The sequence below is a fragment of the Lithobates pipiens genome, unplaced genomic scaffold (genome assembly GCF_037356315.1).
Source record: "Lithobates pipiens isolate NorthernLeopardFrog02 unplaced genomic scaffold, aLitPip1_a1.2 Scaffold_8, whole genome shotgun sequence".
Lineage (NCBI taxonomy): Eukaryota > Metazoa > Chordata > Amphibia > Anura > Ranidae > Lithobates > Lithobates pipiens.
The window spans coordinates 490,099,646-490,116,914 of record NW_027507903.1 but is presented as its reverse complement, the minus strand read 5'-3'; the positions used below and the strand labels follow the sequence as shown (position 1 = coordinate 490,116,914).

At 41.5% G+C, this 17,269-nt stretch overlaps 1 protein-coding gene across 1 annotated transcript in view; it reads right to left on the bottom strand.

The window, feature by feature from the left end:
• Nucleotides 1–7,780: 7,780 nt before the first annotated feature.
• SYT10 (synaptotagmin 10) overlaps nucleotides 7,781–17,269 on the bottom strand; it is a 118,450-nt gene continuing 108,961 nt past the window's right edge. Inside the window, exons 5-7 of the mRNA XM_077469058.1 lie at nucleotides 11,170–11,341; nucleotides 9,764–9,893; nucleotides 7,781–8,733 (exon numbers count right to left, since the gene is read on the bottom strand). Of these exons, the coding sequence (XP_077325184.1) occupies nucleotides 8,662–8,733; nucleotides 9,764–9,893; nucleotides 11,170–11,341 (374 nt within the window). The 3' untranslated portion in view covers nucleotides 7,781–8,661. The remainder of the gene's footprint in view (nucleotides 8,734–9,763; nucleotides 9,894–11,169; nucleotides 11,342–17,269) is intronic.

The window sequence follows — 17,269 nt, the reverse complement described above, 5'->3', positions numbered from 1 at the left end:
TATTGACCAGTTAACTCTATTCTTATTTCTATTTATATAAAGGTAGTAAAACAAGGTTACGTTGCAGAGGCTAGGAGTTTATACATGCCACAGCCACGATGCTTTGCTTCACAGCCGCAGCTGGAGTTATGACAACTATCACTTTCGGCAGGCCATACCACCCACTGAACGTGACCCATTCAAGTGCATTGGGCTGCTCTGCAACCATGTGTAATGCAGTAGAGCATGGTTCAAGTAGAGAGTAAGGAGGAGATACAATGCCTCCTCACCACAGTCAAAAGCTCTTTGAAGATCTATCCGAATGCAGAGCTCCCTTCAGAGAGCAAAGCTTGTGTGCATGAGCCCCTAACGTCTTGTTTTTCAAATTATTCAGAACTATCAAATTTTTTGGGCAGAAGAGCCTCTTGGGTGCATCCCTCTGTTCCACAAAGAGCATATCAAGTGTGTTGCATTGCTAATATGCTAACAAGCACCATGCTGATAGCAGGAGAGCAGAGTAACAGAGAGTTGAGCTCTTCATTGGCTGAGGGAGGGACAAGACCTACAGTAGCTGTATATCTTAAAGTGATTGTAAAGTTATTTTTTTTTAAATAACAAACATATCCTCCCTACCTGCTCTATGCACTGGTTTTGCCCTCTTTGTCCTCTTCTTCTGTGATCTCCTGCCAGTGGTCTGGGCTCCTCCTCTTCTCTGTTTGCCACCATAAAAGTCCTATGGTGACACACGGGCGGACTCGCTCTCAAGCCTTGGCAAGGCTTGGCCCCGTCCCCCGCTCCTTTGTTATTGGATTTGATTGACAGCAATCTAGTGAAGAGGGAGAGAGTTGGCAGCACTGCTGCTCTCTGGCACACTGCTGGATTAAGATCGGGCTCAGGTAAGTATTTGGGGGACTGGGGGTAGGAAACTGACAATAGAAGGTTTTTTACCTTAATACAGAGAATGTATTAGGCTGCTTTCACACTGAGGCATCGGCAGCATCAGTGGTAAAGCACCACTATTTTTAGCAACGCTTTACCATTGTTTCAGCGCTGCTATTCGGCCGCTAGCAGGGCGCACTTAACCCCCGCTAGCGGCTGAAAAAGGATTAAAACTGCCGGCGCTTTGGCAGCGCTGCCACATTGATTTCAATGGACAGGGTGCTTTAGGAGCGGTGTATACTCCGCTCCTACAGCGCTGCAAAGATGCGGCTTTCAGGACTTTTTTTACCGTCCTGCAAACGCACCTCTCCAGAGACAGAGAGAGACAGGAGAGGCTCTTTACAGGCGCTATACAGGCGCTATTTTTAGCACTGTAACGCCTGTAAAGGGCGGAGCTACGCAGCACCTGACCGAGTCAAGACCGAGTCAAGCGTGTGAGGATCTTTCCATCCTGGGAACACTGCGGGAGCGGTGTAAGGTTAGATGTGATCGCACGTTTGACGCTATAAATCATATGCCTTACGAATAGATTGTTTGTGAGTGTTTTATCTTGAGTTTTAAACTTTATCAATAAATTAGAGTTTCAACGGGATTACGCTATGTTGCTTCTCTTTATTTTTTGATGGCGAGTCTAACACACAGAGAAGGTTCTTCTGTACCTCTGATAGGCGCTTAAACCAGCTGAGTCTGGTAAGTGTATTACCTGCAGGGATCTGCACAGGAGGTGTGGTGGAGGAGGTTTTTTCCACGTTTGAATCATCCTTCAACCTTTCTATATGGACCTTGTGTGTTTGGCACAGTCACTTTAGCTCACTAATGATCTTTTTAATGGACTGCTAGTGAATTGTGGCTGAATGAAAGCGGGGATTGTAACATAGCATTGTGTTGATTTCAAATTGCACATTGATTTTTTATGTAAAATTATTAATAGTTTTAAGGGTAGTTTTAAAAAAAAAGCACTGCTAATGTCTAATGGATTTTTTTTCCCCTGTGACATATTGTGTGAGCGCCGGTAAAGTACCTCAGTATGAAAGTAGCCTTCAAATAAAAAACCTTTAGACTTTACAACCACTTTAACCACCAGCCAACCAGCGCACGACGATGTACAATGGCACGGCTAGGCAGGTACATCCCCTTTAAATTGCGGCATTGTGGGTGTGCATGCGCCGCCCGGCTCATGCTCCATAGACCGAGCTCGCGGGCCCCACGGACTGGCTGCCAGGGGCCCGCGATCGTGTCATGGAGCGGAAGAACAGGGAGGTGCCTTTGTAAACAAGCCATTTCCTCGTTTTGCCTAGTGACATGACAGGGATCTACTCCTGTCATCGGTAACAGTGATTGCTGTCATGTCAGTGGAAGCCCATCCTCCCCCCACAGTTAGAACACCTCTCTAGGACACACTTAACCCCTTGATTGTCACCTAGTGTTTAACCCCTTCCCTGCCAGTGTCATTTACACAGTAATCAGTGCATTTTTTTTAGCACTGATCGATGTATAAATGACAATGGTCCCAAAATGGCATCAAAAGTGTCCGATGTGTCCGTCATAATGTCGCAGTTATGATAAAGAATGCAAATCGCCGCCATTACTAATAAAATAATAATAATAATAATAAAAATGCTATAAATCCATCCCCTATTTTGTAGACGCTATAACTTTAAACCAATCAATATACGCTTATTGCGATTTTTTTACCAAAAATATGTAGAAGAATACATATCAGCCTAAACTGAGAAAATAATGTGTGTTTTTTATATATTTTTTGGGGATATTTATTATAGCAAAAAGTAAAAAATATAGCTTTTTTTTCAAAATTGTCACTATTTTTGTTTATAGCGCAAAAAATTAAAACCACAGAGGTGATCAAATACCAGCAAAAGAAAGTTCTATTTGTGGGAAAAAAAGTACGTCAATTTTGTTTGGGTGCAACGTCGTACAACCGCGCAATTGTCAGTTAAAGCAACGCAGTGCCGTATCGCAAAAAGTGCTCTGGTCAGGAATGGGGTAAAATCTTCCGGGGCTGAAGTGGTTAACTACAGCACAGGAAATGCAGGTATATTACCCTATCAGGTAGGACTGGATGGAAAAACATAAAAATCTCTTGACAGGTAAAACAGCCCCCATATATGGATTTCATCTGTTTATTTAGCTACCTGGAATTCAGTTTTAAGTGATAAAAAGCTTCAATTTAATAGGAATACTAATTTTACTGTCATTTTTTTCTTTATATTTATATAGATTTTTAATAAATGGAGTGAACTATGTGTCACCTATTTTGTGGTATTTTCTCATTCATAGTAAGGTATTTCCCAGAGATTTACCACCGAACATGGGTGTGCTTGCCTGAGATGTACATACAGGTGAGAACCATTGTCTATTGTCAGGGGGTAGTGCACATTGCTCACTTGGGAGCTCACCTTTGGTAGCATAGGCCTCCAATGTACTAATGTGTGTACTGTACCAGTCTGACAAGCTGTGCAGAGACTGAGAGGTCCGTGTCATAGCAACAGACTGTCCTTGTACTAATTGGCTCTTTCAACAACATTATAATAGGCTCTAGCTCTAATGTACTGTCTTGAAAGTGCCATTAAAACGGAAGGTCAGCAGCTGCAAAAATAGCACTTGATGTCCCCCCCAACCTTCCTATTTAAGATGCAGCACAAACAACTTAATTCACCGCAGGAAACTGGGACCGCTGAACTTGCCACTATTAAGAAAGCAAAACTATGTGTTGAAGGAAAATTAAATACATTTAATTCATTAAGAAAAAGAGGAGACACTTGTCCATGTATAGTGTGGAGGAGTAAGGCACGCTGAAATCTGGCACACAAGTGTTTCTGAGTTGGTAAAATTTAACCTGGTTATGGTAGCCCTGTAAGGATATCTAGAACTGAGAACAAAATGTAATATATTGCAGCTTACGTAAATGTGCTGGCTATGTTAGGTGTTATTTTTTACGTATACTTTCTGCTGCTACAGAAAAATACATGTTGATCCTGTAAGAAATGCAGTGTTTGTAACTTCCTGTAGAGGAGAGTGAAATTTCAAACAATGTTATCAGTCTTTAGGTAAGCATGGGATGACAACATTGATCCTTTAAAGTGAGCGTTGTCACTCTAAGGCAGGAAGTGTGTTACTGGCAGGATCACCAAAAGGAAAGTATTAGTAGAAGCCTGAAAAAATATATTACTTTTTGTCTTTGGGTTTAGATATGCTTTACCATTGTTTAAGTTGACTTACAGAAAACTTGCTTTGCTCAGTGTTTATTACAAAATTGGTAAGTCATATGCTAGAGTTTCCTAGGGCAGTGTAAAAGGTACAGCCTGATTCCATTGCAAGTGTATCCATGGAATGATAAGCTTTCCTGAACAAATGGCCGAATGGTAACATTGATGAGCGTCACCTGCCACTGACCTGTCAGGATTAGGCCTCAATGAATGGAGCAAAAAATGAGAGCACAACCTTAATTGAATAGGTCCAGTTGCTTTTTATTTGCTAAAGTGAGAGTCACAAGGGTATCCAACGTATTTCGGGGTTTACTAGTCTATCTTCATCAGGGCTAAAGGAATATATATATATATATATATATATATATATATATATATATATATATATAAAATATATGCATATGTGTGTGTGTATATGTGTGTGTATGAGAGGGGAGGGGGGCTATTGAGCCCCCAGGATGTGTTGGCTACTTGTGTAACTCTCACTTTGACAAGAAAAGTTAACTGGACCTATTACATTTAGTTGACGCTCTAACTTCTTGACCATCTTTTTTGCATCACTACTACAGTAACCACTGTTGGCTTTCCCTGTTTTACAGAGAACTGTCCTCATTACATGCCGACATATTATTCTTTACTCTAGTGTCAAGCGCTCCATCAACACTTCAATCTTTGGAATTCAGTGAATGAAGCAGGAAGGCAGATCTGGCCATGTCTAATGGACCTTTTATTTGGTATGAGGTCATCCACCTTTTTTACAGATGACCAGAAACTTGTACTCCCTAACTATGCACATTTAAGCTGTATTCCAAATGTACCAGGTTACCCCTGCCCTCCACAAAACAATGGGGAATCACCTGAAATCTATCAACACATTTTTTCTCTAATTAACCAGTCAAATGAATTGTGTCTTGTAACAATCGCTATGTGTATATATGAAATAAATAAAATGAAAATTCAAAAATTAACCTGTTTGTTGTTTGGAATAAATATCAAGAGATGGAGGGTGCTTCCTATTGCCAGCACTACTGCTCTTACCATGATGGTGGGGTAGGTGTTTAAAGTAACCGTGAAGGGAAAAGAAAAAGTAAACAAAGGCTGGCCATAAATGGCTGAATTTTTCTTGTTTAGTCCCATGGGCCAAATGAAAAAAGTCGATCAACACCCCCATTAATGCTAATAGTGTGGATGGAGGACTCTCTACAGTTGGCCATTGTATTTACACAGTTGGAGCACCAGCAGGTGCCTGAATACCCAGACAGTGACTGCACCTGATGGGATGCAGTCATTGTTGAGCTGAATTTTTTTTTACCTGGCTCAGTTGATGTTTAAATTGACTTTTCTTGAGCCAGGTGGTACTCGCACGGTGACAAGTATAAAGCTAGCTATAGGCTGCTTGAATTTCGGTTGATTTAATTTGAGCCATCTATGGCTAGCTTTAACCTGCCATCGCAAAGTAGGTACCATAAGGTGTTCTCTTTACTCAGCTACTGTGTTGCTGTTACCTGTTAAAAGATTGCACAGGATTAAGTAAACTAGCCTATCCCCTAAATAGCATCCTTCAGATATGTTGATTAAATGCTTATATAATAAGTACTGCATTGTAATACACAGGGAGGCTTCAGGTGTACTTGCTAGTACCTCCCTAAAAACAGCTCATGCATAGGCCTATAAAGCAAAGTGGAACCCCTGCTGCCAGTGTATTAGGAAGAAGAGACCAACCTGCTATTTTCCATAGTTGGGACCTTTGAGGGGAACTCATCAGCATATAATAACACTATAAGTGATCAAATGCTGTTAAAGCGGAGGTCCACCCTAAAATGGACCTTCCGCTTATCGGAATCCTCCCCCCCTCCGGCGCCACAATTGGCACCTTTCAGGGGGGAGGGGGGTGCAGTTACCTGGATAATCCAGGTAACTGCACCCACTTCCGAGATAGCTCTCTGCGGAAAGGGGCGTAGATTACGCCCCTTTCCGCAAGTGCCCGCCCCCTTCCGCAAGTGCCCCGCTGCCTGCTGGGAAACACACAGATCCCAGAGGCAGCGGGGACCGTCCTTATTGCGCAGCGCGTCTCGCGCATGCGCAGTAGGGAACTGGGAAATGAAGCCGAAAGGCTCCATTTCCTGATTCCCATACCCAAGATGGCGGCGGCAGCACCCGAGTGACGATCTAGAGATCGGCTTCGGGTGCCGACATCGCGGGCGCGCTGGACAGGTAAGTGTCACTATTTTAAAAGTCAGCAGCTGCAGTATTTGTAGCTGCTGGCTTTAAAAAAAAAAAAAAACGCTGAGTCCCGGTGGACTCCCGCTTTAAGCACATGAAAGTCGTCAACCAAGATGAACAGCAGTTGGCAAAAAAGAGACTTTGTCATATTGTTTTTACTTTAGAAGTAGCAAACAAATCAAGGTTCTATGGGAGGTATTGCTAATTTTCATTTTTCATTTTTGTGCTTCCAACAAGCACCAAGTTGCCAGAAAAATAAAACCAAAAACTGACAAAAAAGGCAAAATGAGGTGGGCTTTTAAAGATCAGTCTTCCCTGAACTCATATGGCAGAAGAACAAGGCGAATATTCCATTGACTTCTTATATGGGGGCCTCAGCGATTACACCATTACACTGTAGTACCCAGATGCGACTATCTGTATGGGGGAGGAGGGAGGGTGTCTCATTTTTGCTGTGTTTTGTTTTTCTTCCTTTAAATTGTGGAGGATGCTGTTGAAAGAGCTAAACTCTTTCCTTTGATTTCAAAAGGAATGGAACTACTATACATAGGGAAGGATGAAAGAATTTCAAAGTAGAGATTTTGCAAGATCCATTATTGCAACCACTGGAAAAAAAAACTCAACCCAAGAGAGTATACATACAACCATAAGTTTTGAAGTGTACCAACCATTTAACATACCAGCTCACAGAGTTAAAAGGCAACTATTAAAAAAAAGTAAAAATCACATATGTACGAGAGAATAATTATTATAACCACATATAGAAAGTAAATCGGAAAATAAAATAGATAGTAGTTAATGAGAAGTGGTGAAATGGGGAAGAATTTTGCTTTATGAATGTATTTTACTTATTAAATAGGCCAGTTCTTGTTTTCAAGTAGAATTTAAAAAAATAAAATAAAATGTATAAAATATGTATACACTGTGTGTGTGTGTGTGTGTGTGTATATATATATATATATATATATATATATATATATATATATATATATATATATATATATATATATATTATTATTATTATTTTTACAAAAACTGGAGCACTTGCCTAGGCAACCTTATTTAAAGGACTGTGTAACCTGGTTGGTTGCTGTGGTAAATTTTACCAATTCTCCTCCAATTTACTGTGCTTTTGGTATTGTTAATTTGATATTATCTTTTTTTCTGATATCCTAAGTCGCAAATCTATCTATTTATCTATCTATCTATCTATCTATCTATCTATCTATCTATCTATCTATCTATCTATGTATCTAGATAGATAGATATACACACAGTATATCTGTGTATATATATATATATATATATATATATATATATATATATATATATATATATATATATATATATATATATATATATATGTAGATATATATATAGATATATATAGATAGATATATATATATGTTTTGATGTTTGTTGCTTAACTGCAGCAGACAAAAACAAAGTCACCAACCTGGCTGCGCTGTTAGCCTGGGGTGTCTGGATCAGAAGACTGGCAGAAATACACTCTTTTAGCGGGGTAAATAAATTCACTTATATGCGCTTAACCCCTGTACTTAGCTGTTTGCTTAGAATTCAGCTTTAATAATATACATCCGAAGATTGTTTTTTATCAACTGTAAATAAACGATTTCTACAGCAGGAAAATTATTTTTAAGAAACCAAAATACAGGCATTCTATAGGGAGTTGTCAAATAAGAACACAAAGCCCAGCCCTTTTATATTGAAACACCAAATGGAAATTTACAAAAATATGTAAATAGCAATATAAATATTTAAATGTTTTGCTCTGTAAGATCGCTCTTCTTTTCTTTTATTTTTAGCATAATTACTCTGCATACGTATTTAATAACTTTTTTTTTTGTGTGTATAATTCATTCGCTGCTGTTTCACTGCTGGTACAATGTAAGCCCCATGAGATTTGGGAAGAGGTCTATAAGGGATTAAGTAGGACATGGCACCCACAATGCACTGCTTCATTGTCAGGCGTACCTCTCCCCTGCCATGTTGGGTGGCACCTGGGTATTTATAAGATTACATAGAAATGTTACTCCTGAGTGTGTCTGTGTTATAGATCACGCTTCTGGGTTAACTCTTCACAAAGAGTAGGGTAGGCTTTTGCGTGAGCCTCAGACCCATCTTCTGCTTGTGCATCTAGGAAGCTGCGTAACCCAAGTGAGCATTGTCACACCATTTTCTGATTGGCTGCTGTACAGACTATGATAAGGACACTCACGTCATAGGTAAGCATTTGCCACAGTTACAGGTGAAAAGACCATGCCGGCAACTTTTACGGTGTTAGAGGAGGCTTCGGTGAAGAGCATGAACCTTGACTGTCAAAGCTGGTAGCCCGACCTGGAAGCTGGGTTTAAAAAGATAAATAAATGAATAAATAACAAAATTCAAATCTTACTTTAACATTTATAACAAAGTGTTTCTAACCTAATAGTAATAATAACTTGTCTGAGATTATTGCATGTTGTATTATATTTTCATTAAACATAGATCTGAGGGGAACCTATCATCATAAGCAAACCCATTCTCACTGGGATAATTTGGTTGGTTGAACCAGGCAATAGGGACAGTGAGAGACTAAAGTCGATCCTGAATTTCGGATTGGCAGTCAACAGATTCTGGTGGTCAAATCTGAATTCTAATTTGAGTGTTGTTTTGGTGGTTAAGATTTCCATAATGTTCTGAAAGGAAGGGACCAAAGGCCACAGCACTAGAAGCCCCAAAGAAGAGGGATTTTTTGCAACCCTCAAAGTATTTTCATTATAGACATTGAATAACAAATCTTTTTTTACCAGATCTGGTCATTTGACTGACGTACTGTACATCTGTTGTACTTCCATTTCTTCTATATTCCAAGTATTCATCCAAGGTTCCCCCATGGTGGGTATCCGGGGCCTTAGAAACAACTTCATAAGACTGGCCTTCAATCCACCACAACTCTTATTCCTACCAATGGTAGTAATTTTGGAAAGGAGGGTTGGGGCCTTTCTTGGTATGCTTCATCAGTTGGAAAAGCAAGTTAATTTGAATGCCACTGACTGAGTTCAGATAAAATTTTACGACACTCTATAGATAAACTGGAAGTGAACCAAGTGGACCTAAGTGTTGCCTTCTTCTGGATGATCAGTATTGATTGATCCAAGATATACTTGTATCATCTTGGACATTGGAACTGCTCATTCAATACAGTATAACTGATTGAATTCTGCATTTAAAGGATGCCTAAATGTTAGGGCAGCCGGTGTTTCTCTTTTAACACACCCTGGTAAAAGGAGCAGACGTGTCTTGATATGTTGTGTTAGGTAATCTCTAGAAATGGTGCAGTTATTTGGTTGCGATGCCGCAGTTACTGTATTTGCAAGACAAGAGAGTTTTACCTCGGTAAGGGCATGCCAGTGTGTGATTGGTTTTCTGGGATAAGCCAGCATCTCATTCCAGTGGTCCCTGCCAAGTCCCTCAGCATCAATGCCAGTTCTGCACACTCCGATCACCTCATTGTGGCCCACCCTGTAAAAGAAAAATCACTTAGATTTCCACTTAAATATCTGGCAAGCAGAAGGAAAATGCAAAAGATTATTCAGAATAAATCAAATTAAAATTAAAGTTTAAACTCCTTATATTTTGCCTTCTTCATTTCCTCTTGGAATCACTGGATCTCCATGTTGCTCTATGCAATGCAGGCAGATCATTCCTAGTGAGAGAGGCCAGCAGGGTGCTGTACATAGTTTCCCGAAAACATCACCGCATCCTGACTCAGTGCTCATCACAAGAGCCCTCAGCAATGATGAAAGCAGTGTTTTGGCTCTTGGGAGGAATTATTCAAATATCAGAATGTCTTGATGGGTGGATGTAATTCTGGAGAAGTGGGTATTCCTAGGCAGGCTTATTTTGCATGTACAGATAATGCCCACAGGTGATGATGAGCTTTCATGATTAAAAGAACTAAAATACAATTGATGAATGGAGCAGGCCAGGGACAGCCAGGCTAGGTGATAATGGATGCCCTCCAGCCAGGAGATGAGGCAGGCTCTATGTGACTTATGAGTCCTTAGATGGCAGTAGCTGCAATGCATTATAAGCCCTACCCCGTAAATAAGCCCTAGTAAAGTTAATTTTTTTTTAAATGTATACGCGTTGTAAAATGTACACACTGGCACAAGGTGCAGTGTGTCCCCCCCCCCGCAACGATCATGCAAAATACCCCATCCACAGCCGTCGCTGACCCATCGGAGGTCTTCTCCTCTCCTCCTGGCTGACATCTGCGGCCCTCCCTCTGCAGTGCTTGGAGCAGGCTGACGTCAGCGGGAATCTCGGAGCAGAGAAGAAGAGCTCAGGCAGGTTACATGATCACCGAGGGCTGCTGTAAAAAGGTACTTCTCATAAAACAGCCACAAAGGGAGACACACTGCACCCTACCTCAACATAAACCTCCCACAAAACGAACTACGTAATCTTAAAAAGTACTTTAACAAAGATGTTTTTGGGGGATTAAAATTATGTCAAAATACTGATAATAATAAGACATTCCCTGAAAATAAGCCCTAATGACTTTTTTGTAGCCAAAATTAATATAAGACCCAGTCTTATTTTCAGGCAAACACGGTATGCACATCAGAAGAGTTGAACGTTTTTTCCCTATCAGTGAATCAGGGTATTGAAGCAAGAAGATCAAATGATTGTCAAGCATAACATTTATCAGAAGGCGTTTAGCAAGGGTAGCCCTTGTCCATGTCTCAGGACAGGCTCCTAGTCAAAGGTCAAACTCAGAGACCAAAACACTAACCTGTCATAATCCATGACGGCTATAGAGAGGCTGACCTGGTCCATGTTCTCGGGAGGGATGTCAAAGATGATGGCCTCATTATAGACAGGGTTTAATGTATTCTTTTTTGTGGTGGTTTTCCTTTTTTTCAGTCTCCGCCCTTCACACATTAAGGAGACTTTGACATAGGGATCTAGGAGATACAAATACTATCTGTGATATGTCTGGTATACAACCTTCAAACATGAAACAGCAAACACATTGGTCAAGTTTTGCTTAAATTTTACATTTTGGAACATGGAAATTACCTTTAAAGCATTAAACTCCGGCAAACAGCTAACTACACAAATAAAATACATGCTAGGAAGCTGTCTTATCTGCCAAACGAATTGTATGTGGTGCTTCTACTTCCCCTGAAGACGTTTTTTTTTTACTAAAATGTGTCGGTCAGGGCACATAGTCTGACATCATTGTGTTTTCGCACATGCATACTGGGTGCCGATGTGCATTGGGTGCCAGTCTGTATGTAAACTGTTTGCTCTATGTGAGTATACTCGATGATGAACACTACTTTCTCAGGGGAAGATCTGATCTGAAATGAGGGGAATCTCTGCTGATTTTATCATACAAACCTGTACAAGCAAAAATGCTGTTTTTTATTTTCCTTGCATGTCCCCCTCGGATCTACAGCGACTGCACTTCCAAGTGCACTCGCAGTGCACTTGTAGTGCAAAGGGGATTTGCCTTTACTAAATAAACCCCTATGTGCTATGTGCTTCCTTTTTGATCTTTTATTTCATGGTCTTTGCTGAATGAGAGGACATTTTGGAGCGGGTACTTTGGGAGATCTTGTGAGCCATCCGAGTGTAGGTCCAGAGTGAGCCATGCATATAATAACAAGCGTTGTTTGACCTCCATTATTAAGTACGGTAGTCAAACTTTATAATAAGGAGTTTGGCTGTCTTTTCTGGTGACGGTGAAAGACTTAAATCGCTGGTTGGGAGAAGATCACCTCCTTGGGAATTATTACACTTTGGTATGGAATATTGCGGACCTCACCGCAGGAAGTTCAGCCCCTCTCCTCTCTCCCCCTCCGCCATTCAGAAATTGCAGCGCGATTGGAGCGTGCCCAGTAGGGGCAGCACCCAAGAGCCGATGGACAGATCAGCTTTGGGTGCCGACTTCACGGGCTCCCTGAGCAGGTAAGTGTCTCAATTAGGGATGAGCTTCGTGTTCGAGTCGAACGTACGTTCGACTCGAACATTGGCTGTTCGGCCGTTCGGCGAATTCCGAACGTTTGGGCCGTTCGCGTCAAAATTCGAGTGACGCGCGCGCGGACCACAATGCACTGCGGTGGCGCAGTGCATTGCTGCCCCATGATTGGCCAAGCATGCACTGTGACCCCGCATGCTTGGCCAATCGCAGCGCCGGCAGCGAGGAGAGCCATGATTGGCCACAGGCATCCTGCCTGTGGCCAATCATAGCTCAGGCTGTGTAGTGCACGCCCCACACTATATAAGGCCGCCTTTGAGGCGGCTTCGTGTAGTGTGTTACTTAGCATCTGAAGCAGTGGGTGTTCTGTGTACCTTCAACACAGTACACACCAATCGTTTTTGGCTGATTTCCTATCTTGCTGCTGTGTAGTGGTTGTTGTCTGTGCCCTGACTGCAGTATACACCACTATATTCACCTCACCTATATAGCTAGTGATCTAGCTTTAACCACTTAACAACTGCCCATTGCCGATTAACGGCTTCAGGGGGGTTGTTTAACTCTGAGAGGCCGTTAATTAACGGCCTCCCAGAATTCTGCTCTCGCGTGCCCCGAGGTGTGCGCACTCGAGAGCATCCGTGACCGCCGGGTCGCATCACGGATCATGGTAAACGGCCGCTCATAGCGGCCGTTTACCACGTGATTGCTCCGTCAAATGACGGAGTGATCACTTGGAAACAAACCGGCGTCATGTTATGTTCCTCCCTCCCCTCTCTGTACTGATCGGTACAGCGGAGGGGAAAGAGATCGGTGTCAGCAGCGATGTGGGCTGCATCTGCAGTGCCCACATCGCTGCTCACCGAATTTAACCCCTCAATTCCCTGCCAATACTCTGCAATACCAGTGCATACTCTGCAGTACCCTGCCATTACTCTGCAGTACCCCGCCATTACTCTGCAGTGCAGTACCCTGCCATTACTCTGCAGTGCAGTACCCTGCCATTACTCTGCAGTACCCCCCATTACTCTGCAGTAACCCCCATTACTCTGCAGTACCCCCCAATACTCTGCAGTACCCGCCATTACTCTGCAGTACCCGCCATTACTCTGCAGTACCCCCAATACTCTGCAGTACCCTGCCATTACTCTGCAGTGCAGTACCCTGCCATTACTCTGCAGTACCCCCCATTACTCTGCAGTAACCCCCATTACTCTGCAGTACCCCCCAATACTCTGCAGTACCCGCCATTACTCTGCAGTACCCGCCATTACTCTGCAGTACCCCCAATACTCTGCAGTACCCTGCCATTACTCTGTAGTACCCCCAATACTCTGCAGTACCCTGCTATTACTCTGTAGTACCCCGCCAATACCCCGCCAATACTCTGTAATACCCTGCCATAAATTGCCATACCCAGCCATACTCAGAGATACCCAGCCATACTCGGTGATACCCTGAAATACCCAGCCATAGACGCCCCCCACCCCTCACCGCCCTCCGGTGCTTCTACCAACTCGCCAGTACGATCAAAGCCAGAATCTTTTTTTTTATTTTTTATTTCAGGCTTCCCAGCCTAGAGGTGAGATGTGGGGTCATATTGACCCCCCAGATTTCACTGTAAAGAGGACCTGTCACCCCATATTCCTATTACAAGGGATGTTTACATTTCTTGTAATAGGAATAAAAGTGATCAAAAATATATTTTTGGGGAAAAAAATGTCAAACTAACATAAATAAAGTAAAATGAACAATAAAAAAATAAAATAAAAATTAAAGCGCCCATGTCCCCATGTACTCGCATGTGCCACACATGTGAGGTATCGCCGAGAATGTTAGAGCGAGAGCAATAATTCTAGTCCTAGACCTCCTCTGCAACTCAAAACATGTAACCAGTAAAAAAAAAATTAAAGCGTCGCCTATGGGGATTTTTTAAGTAGCGACGTTTGGCGCCATTCCACGGGCATGTGCAATTTTGAAGAGTGACATGTTTGATATCTATTTACTCAGCATAACTTCATCTTTCACTTTATGCAAACATTGGGCTAACAAGTGGTTAATAATAGAGCTTGCAGTCAGTAGTGTTAGAAGATAGTGCGTGCTGTCTGCGTGCTCTGTACCCAGTACATACCGCTATAATATAGGGCAGGCCCCTACTTTCAAACATCCAACTTACAAACATCTCCTACTTGCAAACGCAAGGAGACAGCAGCAAGTGAGATGAAAAAAGATGGACGACAAAACAAATTATACAGGGGTGATAACCCTTTCCTATGTTTTCCAAAAAGCTTAAAGATAGTTTTTTTGACTGGAGCTACACTTTAAAAATGTACCGGTTGAAAATGACAAACATATTCAACTTAACACAACAAACCTACACAGTCCCGGTCTTGTTTGCACCGCCTGTATACTGCTGTTCTGAGTATATAGGGCCTGGGGGCCACACGCATTTCCTTTTTTTAATATGGGTACGGGGTTCCCCTTAATATGCGTACAAGACCCAAATAGGCTGGTAATGGGCAGGGAGGGCTACCCATGCCATGTTTCTCAATGATTTTCAACCATATTGCAGGAACCAGATATAACATTAAAACCGCAAGCAGTTTTAAATGGTGTTATTTCCGTTTAATGTCATTTTGTGCAGGGACTGTTCTAAACACGGGAAACACGTGGCACTTCACAGGCATACTACAGACACCCCCCAGGCACCATATTTAAAGGAATATTTCACTTTTTTTTTTCACTTTAATCGTCATTAAAATCAGTGCTCCCGCCAAAACGGCAGTTTTTAAAACTTTTTTTTGCAGTGACCCATGTCCCCTGAGGCAGGAGGCAGGTCCCCAAACCCTTTTTAGGACACTATCTTGCATATTAGCCGTTAAAATTTGCACTTTCCAATTCGAACGTTCGAGTCCCATAGACTTCAATGGGGTTCTAACGTTCGCACCGAACGCGGGGGTCGTTCGCAAGTTCTGGTGCGAACCGAACCGGGGGGTGTTCGGCTCATCCCTAGTCTCAATATTAAAATTTGTATTGGCAGCTAGGGACTTTTCATTTTTGGAGGGGGGAGGGGGGGGGGGCTGGGTGTTTACGTGGTCACAATATTTGGTTGTTTAATTTTCACTTAAAGGGACAGCACTTACAAATGATTGGTGTTTTGAGTTAAGAACAAATACATTTTGCACTTAATAGAATAGCCCCTAAATGATAGATAATATATTGTTGGAAATATCTGTGGATATTTGTGTTGGCTGCTTTCCTGATAGTTGAAATGTTTTGTAATTATGGTTTGCTGGTTTTAAAATGATTTGTATTGCTGTCCAGAACACAGGCACAGAACAGTACAGGAAAAAAACCAACAAAAATAAATGACAAAAAAAAAAAAGGAAAAAAACATACAGTATGAAAATATGAGAAAATCCACTGCTACTCTGATGTCCCGATAAACAAAGACTTCCCAAGTGTAACATAATATAATAAAGTAGTGCTCAGTTCTAAAGTGCTTATCTCATACCAATGTACAAAAAAATCTTAAAACTGAGTAATAAATCCAAAAATCTGCAATTCATATAGAAAACACATAAAGTGCAGTATAAAGTATGCAAATAATAAGCATTAAAACAGTCCAGATGGAAAGAAAACAGAACGTGGATCCCAAGCTTGAAACCAATAGGCAGGCTTCTGTATAACTCCACCACTGTGCAGAAAAAGAGATCACAAGCCGCTTACCAGTCAACACCATGACCCTTTTATCATGAATGATCACAATGTGTATGATGTCAGTGCATGACAAAACACGTAGGGCGTAGCCTACACCATGCATGCACACGGGAGCTGACGGTAACGGCACAGGGTTATGAAAAAATGCCAGAGGTAGCTGTTCCTTCAGAGCAAATGCAACAGTGATTTCACTGGCTGCATGTACAGTAAATATCTCCTAAACGGTGCAAGTTTAGGAGATATTTATACTACCTATAGGTAAACCTTATTATAGGCTTACCTATAGGTAAAAGTCATGCATGGAAATTAACATCCACATAAAAGCTGAACCACAGCCAAATTAAAATATTAAATAAAAGCAATTTAACTCATTTTTAAATCCAACCAGTATAAGTGCCTGAATCTGAGGTAGAACTATCCTCTTTATATCCTTAGTATAGATACAATCACACAAGGAGAGGGAGGTGCAGCATTTTGAACAGGTGTGACGGCAAGAAACATGCAAACAAGAGGGGAAAGCAGATTCATCATAAGCTTGCTTCTGCTCATTCACTGACCAATCACAGCCTAGGGGCTGGGAGGTGACCAAACTGTATTGGTTAACTGTAGAAAACCATATCACCAGTTGGGCTACATCTTGGGAAATGCAAATACTTTGGTAGGTAAATAAGCTCCCATAAAGAGAATTCCGCTCTATATTTAGCTTATTTGTCTCTAAGTCAATTTAGAATTACATTTTTTTAAAGTCTTATGATGAATATTTTCGGATTGTTTCTTTTGTGCAGATTTTCAGACTTGTGACTAAACAACTCTAAAAGTACCATTACTTTTTGTCTTCTTTTTTTTTCCCGTTAGGTCAGAACTGAAGGGGAGAGAATGTTTATTGCAAGAATCCCATGTTAAATTACCCAATGGTTTACGCTGCAGTCCTCGCTGATAGAAAGTCTCCAGGTTCTCCAGTCCTGAATCCTCTGTAATTACCTGTATTATTGATTACGTAAATTGTTCTTGCTCGTGTGGACCTTTTCAGAATGATTTAAGTCATTTTTCTCCTTGCAGTAGAGTCGGTAATTGGATGCAGTGGCATTATGTAATCAGAAATCTATTGTCAATCTGATCTTGGGCTGAGCCGTCGATGATAAGTTTTCCATCTCTTATTATCTTTTGGTCCCTTCGGTTTCCGCTAACATTT